Source organism: Ranitomeya imitator, chromosome 7 (genome assembly GCF_032444005.1).
Source record: "Ranitomeya imitator isolate aRanImi1 chromosome 7, aRanImi1.pri, whole genome shotgun sequence".
NCBI classification, from domain to species: Eukaryota; Metazoa; Chordata; class Amphibia; order Anura; family Dendrobatidae; genus Ranitomeya; species Ranitomeya imitator.
In genome coordinates this window covers 106,644,643-106,653,871 of record NC_091288.1, presented here as the reverse complement: position 1 = coordinate 106,653,871, position 9,229 = coordinate 106,644,643, and the positions used below count along the sequence as shown (strand labels likewise).

Below are 9,229 nucleotides of genomic sequence, written 5' to 3'. Positions count from 1 at the left end.
TCTCTTCATTTTAGATAATTGTAGACTTTACATTTTTGCAGTTTTGCTCCATTTTTATGCTAATGCAATCTCTCATTTTGATAGAGTATCTAGTTTGAATTCCTAACCAATAATTGCACAATCCAGAATTTGTCTGTCTATCTGTCTGTATTACACGGTGCCAACTTGTTTTCACTTTTCTGAATATACCACAGTATTTGTTTAGTCAGCACTGTGAGCGTATATAAAAGCTATGAGGTCTATTATTCCGTAGCTTTGTAGAATCAGCTGAACCCACCAACTACTGGGAAGCTGCAATGGTAAGTTATTCACCGACTAGAATATACAGTATGTGACTGACTACATATTGTAAAGTAATTGCATGTTTTTTGTTGCATAACAGATCATCTTTTATGAAGACAAGAATTTTCAGGGTTACTCCTATAAATGCATGTCAGACTGTTCTGATTTGCATTCGTACATCAATCATTGCAATTCGGTTCGTGTTAAGAGTGGAAATTGGATTCTCTATGAACACCCCAACTACCAAGGTCATCAATACTTTCTACAAAAAGGAGAATATCCTGATTTTCAGCAATTTTTTGGATACAACGACACTGTCTGCTCCTGCCGTTTAATCATTCAGGTAGTTTAATTTAATGCCTTAAGAAAACAAAGAATTAAAACAGCAAATCATTTTTGACAAGAAATATGAAAGGAGGGGTCTATTATCAGTAAAATATATGTTAAAATACTTAGTCTGAGAAATATTCCTAAAGTTATGCATCTTTAATTTAAAAACTTATTTCCGCTTTTTAAGCACTTACAAAAATGGATATGGATAGATATTAAAGTAAAGAGTAGTGTAGTGCACTATGGTAAACCGCATATATTTTATATATAAAGTACAGACCAAAAGTTTGGACACACCTTCTCATTTAAAGATTTTAATGTATTTTCATGACTATGAAAATTGTACATTCACACTGAAGGCATCAAAACTATGAATTAACACATTTGGAATTATATACTTAACAAGGGTTAACTCCAATTTCACCCGATCTGCAGGGACAAGGGGAGTGGTACTTCAGCCCAGGGGGAGTGGCTTTGCCCCCACGTGGCTACAATCGCTCTGATTGACTGTTAAAAGTGAAACAGCCAATCAGAGCAATTTGTAATATTTCACCAATGAAGCTTAGTGAAATATTACAATCCAGCCATGGCCGATGCTGCAATATCATCGGCCATGGCTGGAGACCCCGATCTGACCCCCGCCCACCGACTGACAGCGGCAATCTGCAGCCACTGTCAGTGTTTCCTACCACTCCATCCTGTCCTCCGCATCCTCCCCACCCCCCACACCCCGCTGTCCGATCCCACTCCCAGTACCTCCGGAGTCCCGGGGTCCCTCCCGGTGTTCGTCCGGCATCTAGGATGGGCGCTGCCATCTTCCAAAATGGTGGGCGCGTACGCAGTGTGCCTGCCGAATCTACCGGCCGGCAGATTCGTTCATTCATTTTGATAACTGTGACAGGTTCTACCACAGTGATCAAAATAAAAAAAATTGTAAATGCCCCCCCCCCCTTAGCACCCACATAGTTAGAGAACATCATAAAATAAAGATAATATTTTTATTTTTATTTTTCCACTAGGGTTAGAGTTAGAACTAGGTTAAGGGTTAGGGTTAGGGCTAGGGTTAGGGTTAGGGCTAGGATTAGAACTAGGGTTAGGGCTAGGGATAGGGTTAGAACTAGGGTTAGAACTAGGGTTAGAACTAGGGTTAGGGCTAGGGTTAGGGTTAGGGTTAGAACTAGGGTTAGAACTAGGGTTAGGGTTAGAATTACGGTTAGAACTAGGGTTAGGGTTAGAACTAGGGTTAGGGTTAGAATTAGGGTTAGAACTAGGGTTAAGATTATGATTAGAATTAGGGTTGGAATTAGGGTATGTGCACACGGTGCGGATTTGGATGCGGATTCGCAGCAGTTTTCCATGCGGTGTGCAGTACCATGTAAACCTATGGAAAACCAAATCCGCTGTGCCCATGGTGCAGAAAATACCACACGGAAACGCAGCGTTGTATTTTCCTCAGCATGTCAATTCTTTGTGCGGATTCCGCAGCGTTTTACACCTGTTCTTCAATAGGAATCCGCAGGTGTAAAACTGCAGGTGAAATCCGAACAAAGAATGCAGGAAATCTGCTGTAACTCCACAGGTAAAACGCAGTGCGTTTTACCTGCGGATTTTTCAAAAACGGTGCTGAAAAATCCGCACACGAATCTGCAACATGGACACATAGCCTTAGGGTTAGGGTTGGAATTAGAGTTAGGGTTGGGATTAGGGTTGGGTTTGGAATTAGGGATAAGATTAGGGTTAGCGGTGTGTTGGGGTTAGGCTTAGGCTTGTGGTTAGGGTTATGGTTAGGGCTGGGATTAGGGTTAGGGGTGTGTTGGGGTTAGTGTTTGAGTTATAATTGAGGGGTTTCCATTGTTTAGGCACATCAGGGGTCTCCAAACGCGACATGGCGCCACCATTGATTCCAGCCAACCTTGCGTTCAAAAAGTCAAATGTGCTCCCTCCCTTCCGAGCCTCGACGTGTGCCCAAACAGTGGTTTACCCAAACATATGGGGTACCAACGTACTCAGAAAAATTTCACAACAAATTTGGGGGTCTAATTTCTCCTGTTACCCTTGAGAAAATAAAAAACTGGGGGCTAAAATTTTTTTGTGGGAAAAAATGATTTTTTATTTTCACGGCTCTGCGTTATAAACTTTTGTGAAGCACTTGGGGGTTCAAAGTGCTCACGACACATCTAGATAAGTTCCTAGGGAGGTCTAGTTTCTAAAATGGGATCACTTGTTGGGGGTTTCTACTGTTTAGGCACATCAGGGGCTCTGCAAACGCAACGTGATGCCCGCAGACCATTCCATCAAAGTCTGCATTTCAAAACGTCACTACTTCCCTTCCTAGCCCCGAAGCGTGCCCAAATAGTGGTTTACCCCCACATATGGGATGCCAGCTTACTCAGGACAAACTGGTCAACAACTTTTGGGGTCCAATTTCTCCTGTTGCCCTTGAGAAAATAAAAAATTGCGGACCAAAAAATCATTTTTGAGGAAAAAAAATATTTTTTATTTCCATGGCTCTGCGTTATAAACTTCTGTGAAACACTTGGGGGTAAAAAGTGCTCACCACACATCTAGATAATTTTTGTGGAAGGTCTAGTTTCCAAAATGGGGTCGCATGTGGGGGAGGTTCAATGTTTAAGCACACAGGAGCTCTCCAAATGCGACATGGTGTCCGCTAACGATTGGAGCTAATTTTTCATTACAAAAATCAAATGGCGCTTCTTTCCTTCTGAGTCTTGCCATGTGCCCAAACAGTAGTTTACCCCCACATCTGAGGTATTGATGCACTCAGGAGAAGTTGCCCAACAAATTTTAGGATTCATTTTATCCTGTTGCCCATGTGAAAATGAAATAATTGAGGCTAAATTTTTTTTTTTAAAGTACTTTTTCATTTTTATGGATCAATTTGTGAAGCACCTGGGGGTTTAAATTGCTCTCTATGCATCTAGATACATTCCTTGGGGGGTCTATATTCCAAAATGGGTCACTTGTGGAGGAGCTCCAATCTTTAGGCGCACAGGGGCTCTCCAAACGCGATATGGTGCCCACTAACGATCGGAGCTAATTTTTAATTCAAAAAGTCAAATGGCGCTCCTTCTCTTCCAAGCCTTGCCGTGTGCCCAAACAGTGGTTCCCCACCACATATAGGATATCAGCCTACTCATGGCTAATTGGACAACAACTATCGGGGTCCACTTTCTCCTTTTACCCTTGGGAAAATAAAAAATTGTTGCTAAAATATCATTTTTGTGGCTAAAAAGTTAAATGTTCATTTCTTCCTTCCATGTTGCTTCTGCTGCTGTGAAACACCTGAAGGGTTAATAAAGTTCTTGAATGTGGTTTTGAGCACCTTGAGGAGTGCAGTTTTTAGAATGGTGTCACTTTTGGGTTTTTTCCGCCATATAGACCTCTCAAGCTGACTTTAAATGTGAAGTGGTCCCTAAAAAAAAAGGTTTTGTAAATTGTGTTGTAAAAATGAGAAATCGCTGGTTCAAATTTTAACCCTTATAACTTACTAGCAAAAAAAAAATTTGTTTCCAAAATTGTGCTGATGTAAAGTAGACATGTTGGAAATGTTATTTATTAATTTTTTGTGCTACATAACTCTTTGGTTTAACAGAATAAAAATTCAAAATGTTAAAATTGCGAAATTTTCTAAATTTTTGCCAAATTTCCGTTTTTTTTTTCACAAATAAACGCAAAAGTTATCGACCTAAATTTACCACTAACATGAAGACCAATATGTCACGAAGAAACAATTTCAGAATTGCCAGGATCCGTTGAAGCGTTCCTGAGTTGTTACCTCATAAAGGGACACTGGTCAAAATTGCAAAAAATGGCCAGGTCATTAAGGTCAAAATAGGCTGGGTCATGAAGGGGTTAAAGTAATGATGGCCTCTCGTTTTTCTTTATTTAGCTGCTTTTTTCTTGCCATAATGCAAATTCTAACAGTCTAATCAGTAGGACTATCAGCTGTGTATCCACCAGACTTCTGCTCAACATAACTGATGGTCCCAACCCTATTTATAAGGCAAGAAATCCCACTTATTAAACCTGACAGGGCACACCTGTGAAGTGAAAACCATTCCCGGTGACTACCTCTTGAAGCTCATCAAGAGAATGCCAAGAGTGTGCAAAGCAGTCATCAAAGCAAAAGGTGGCTACTTTGAAGAACCTAGAATATAAGACATATTTTCAGTTGTTTCAGACTTTTTTGTTAAGTATATAATTCCACGTGTTAATTCATAGTTTTGATGCCTTCAGTGTGAATACAGTCATGAAAATACAGAACAATCTTTAAATGAGAAGGTGTGTCCAAACTTTTGGTCTGTACTGTATATATATACACACACACACACACACACACACACATGCACGGATCCTGGCTTACTTCTATCAATTAACAAAATGCAAAATGAGTACACAAATGAGAAATCTAAATCAAATCAATATTTATTGTGACCATTCTTTATCTTAAAAACAATATCAGTTCTAGGTACACTTGCACAAAGTTAGGGATTTTGCAGGATTTGAGTCAGGTGTATAGTCAGTGGAGTAATTAGAGTCCAATGAGTCCCGGTGCAAAATTTGGAAGTGGGCTACCACTTGCATGTTGGTTAGATATTATGTTTGAACCCTTGTAGCTTTGTAAATTCTATAATGTAATAATCTGCCCATCCTGTACTAATGTCAAGCATCCTGGGCCCCTCTTGGTATGATGTTCTCCATCCTCAGCCCCTTCAGAAAATATTGTCACCTCTCTAGTGCCCCTTCTAGTAATAACGTCCTCCATTCTGGGCCTTTTGCAATAATAATGTCCAACATTCTGTGTCCCTTCCAGTAAGAATGTTCCCTATTCTGAGCCCCTTCCAGCAATAATGTCCAACATTCTGCACCCTTTCTTGGTATAATGTCCCCATCCTTGTTCCCTTCCTGCTTTAATGTACCCCATTATGGGCCTTTTGCAGTAATAATATTCTTACCTTGGCCCCTTCCTGGTATAATGTCTATCATCCGAGTGTACTCTCGAATGTGGACCCTGTATGTTCCCCATCTTGGGCCCTTAACTTGTATAATGCACCACATCCTGAGCCCCTTCCTAGTATAATCTCACCCATCCTGGACCCCTTCCTGATATGATGTCCCTCACCCTATTACTCATCCAGTAATAATGTTCCTAATCATTATCCAGTAATAAAATACCCCCTCCTGTAATGATGTTCAAAGTTCTGCCACCAAAAAAAAAATTCTTCTCACCTTCCATGGCGCACTGGTCGGCAGTTGACTTTTGCATGACTACTATGGGCAATGCGTGATGTTTTTGTTATACTGTATCAGCAAGGACTCTCCCAGTCAAAAATTTCATCTCAGGCTGGGGTGTCAAGATGGAATTTTCAAGCACTTTTGAAAAACACTAAGAAATAGGCAATGTTGAAGATTGTAGACACAGTGGTCAGCCAAGTAAGCTTAGGGTACCATAACAAAAATAAATCATGCTTACTTCTCTTCCAAATCAGATGTCCAGCAGTGCAATAAGCTCAGAACTGACAGCAACCAGTGAGACCCAGCTACATACATCTACTGTTCATAGTAGTAGTTGCGTGTGTATAGTGTGTATTTGTATGAATTTATCCTCAAGATTTAGGCATGTGTGAAGAAATTCTGCAAAGTAAGAATGGTTTCAAAAATAGAAGAGATAATAATTTACTTTTATCATTTACCAAAAAGTGAAAAAACAAGAGCGAATTACTATACAGATTTCAATACTAAGAACTTTATTTGACAAATGTTTTGAAAAGGCAAAACATTGTTAATTTTGTACTTGTACTTGTAAAATATTGAAATACTTCTTATTTATTGAAATAAAAATGAATTACAAACTATATTTATAATGAAATACTTTGTTTTTTTCATATTATAGTATCGAGAAAACTTCAAGATCAGAATTTATTCAAAGGAGAATTTAAATGGTCAAATGATAGAATTTACTCAAGATTGTCCAAATACATTATCAGAATTCAGCTTCTGTGACATCTTCTCTTGCAATATAATTGAAGGAAACTGGATTTTCTATGAAAAAGAAAATTTTCGTGGACGACAATTTTACTTAAAGCCAGAGGAATATAAGAGATGTACTGACTGGGGGGCATTAACTCCAAGGGTTGGTTCATTTAGAAGGGTACCAGAATTTTATTGAAACAATTGAGGTTTATAGAACCAAATAAAATTGATCTTCAATCAATAACGTAAGCTTGTTGATGGAGTACATACAGTACAAATAACTGAACCATTAACTGTGATCAGGATTACACCTAAAATGTAATTTGTTTCTCTTCCTTAAATCTGATGGGGTTGATTAACTGTTTACAGACAATGTACTAAAATATTTTTCTTTATTAAAGCAAAAAAGGAGTCATGATAAAATTAATAGGCCTGTCTGGATTACTATCCTCCCTTTAGTAAACTCTTACTTATATGTCTTAAGAAGGTGTATAACAAAAGCCCTGGAAGGGGTTACCGATATAGATAAAAAGCTGCATATAAACAGCAATGTAGCTAAAATAAATATGCTCATTTTATTCTTGCCTTTTCGGTTCCTGTTTCCTGATCTTCCCCAATCATCTTATGTTTACCTTTGGCTGTATCAAATTAACCCTGCATATCCTACATGAACATTAGAAGCTAACTAGCTGTTTCCAGCCAGCTAACGCTCGGCACGCTCATTGCTATCTAATTAATGCTGCTGGTGATTAAACTAAAGTAAATAATGACAACATTCAATAGCGCTTACGCAGATGGTAAATTAACTTAAAATGAAGTTATTAACGATATGCAAATTGCCTCTTCTGAGAAAAAGAGGACTTAACTTCTATAGCGCCACCTGTTGGAAGTAGCGATCCTACAAGTCACAATCAACTCTTTAACGATTCGTGCAATATGACTTAGGATAAAAGCCAAATCAGTATCTCAATAACAATAATAATCATTAAAAATCTGAATAATACTAATAATACATTTTATTCACAGTGTAAAATAAAAAACAAACTGGATTCAGTAAGACGTGTGTTTTTTATTCATTCCAGCATCTAAACAAATTTCATAACGAAACATAAATTAAGTTAAAATTTCTCTGTAAACACAATTAAATGTATAGTCATTTTCGTCATTTTCAAAGATCTTTCCTTGACTTCTACCAGGTACAATTTAATGTGTGGGGATAGGATTATGTGTGGTAATGTGGTGGGGGGGGCGGGATTATGTGTGGTGATGTGGTGGGGGGGCGGGATTATGTGTGGTGATGTGGTGGGGGGGCAGGATTATGTGTGGTAATGTGGTGGGGGATGGGATTATGGGTAGTAATGTGGTGGGGGGCGGGATTATGGGTGGTGATGTGGTGGGGGGATTATGTGTGGTAATGTGGGGGAGCGGGACTATGTGTGGTAATGTGGTGCAGGGATTATGTGTGGTAATGTGGTGGGAGGTGGGATTATGTGTGGTAATGTGGTGGGGGGGTGGGACTATGTGTGGTAATGTGGTGGGGGATGGGATTATGGGTGATAATGTGGTGGGGGGCAGGATTATGGGTGGTGATGTGGTGGGGGGATTATGTGTGGTAATGTGGTGGGGGGCGGGATTATGTATGGTAATGTGGTGGGGGGATTATGTGTGGTAATGTGGTTGGGGGCAGGATTATGTGTGCTGATGTGGTGGGGGCGGGATTATCTGTGGTGATGTGATGGGGCGGGATTATCTGTGGTGATGTGATGGGGCGGGATTATGTGTGGTAATATGGAGGGGGGCGGGATTATGTGTGGTAATATGGTGGGGGGCAGGATTATCTGTGGTAATGTGGTGGGGGGCGGGATTATGTATGGTAATGTGGTGGGGGATGGGATTGTATGGTAATGTGGTGAGGGGGTGGGATTATGCGTGTTGATGTGATGGGGGCAGGATTATGCATGGTGATGTTTAGGGGGGCAGGATTATGTGTGGTAATGGAGTGGGGGGGTGGGATTATATGTGGTGATGTGTTAGGGGGGCAGGATTATGTGTGGTGATGGGTGGTGGGCGGGATTATGTGTGGTGATGGGGTGGGGGCGGGATTGTGTGTTGGGGTGGGGGGGTGTTGTTTTTATGTGTGGTGATGGCGTGGGGGGCGGAAATGTGTGTGGTGATGAGGTGGGGGTGGGATTATGTGTGGTGATGTGTTGGGAGGCGGGATTGAGTGTGGTAATATGGTGGGGGGCGGAATTATGTGTGGTAATGTGTTGGGGGCGGGATTATGTGGTGATGTTGTGGGGGCAGGATTATGTGTGGTGATGTGGTGGGGTGGAGCTACTGTGCAGGGGCAGGATTAGCAAGTGTGATGTGGGGGGCGGGATTATGTGTGGTGATGTGGTGGGGGGTGGTATTATGTGTGGTGATGTAGTGGGGGGGTGATTATGTGTGGTAATGTGATGGGGGGCGGGATTATGTGTGGTAATGTGTGGGGGGGCGGGATTGTGTGGTGATGTTGTGGGGGGGCGGGATTAAGTGTGGCAATATGGTGGGGGGGTGAGATTATCTGTGGTAATGTGGTGGGGGATGGGATTATGTGTGGTAATGTGGTGGGGGATGGGATTGT

The 9,229-nt window shown here is 40.8% G+C and overlaps 1 protein-coding gene across 1 annotated transcript; it reads left to right on the top strand.

Moving 5' to 3' along the window:
- The first annotated feature begins 250 nt into the window (after positions 1–250).
- On the top strand, positions 251–7,033 carry LOC138644845 (gamma-crystallin 1-like). Its single transcript, XM_069733733.1, has 3 exons — positions 251–299; positions 383–625; positions 6,527–7,033. The coding sequence occupies exons 1-3, from the start codon at positions 297–299 to the stop codon at positions 6,800–6,802; spliced, it is 522 nt and encodes a 173-aa protein (XP_069589834.1). The 5' UTR covers positions 251–296; the 3' UTR covers positions 6,803–7,033.
- Positions 7,034–9,229: the final 2,196 nt, after the last annotated feature.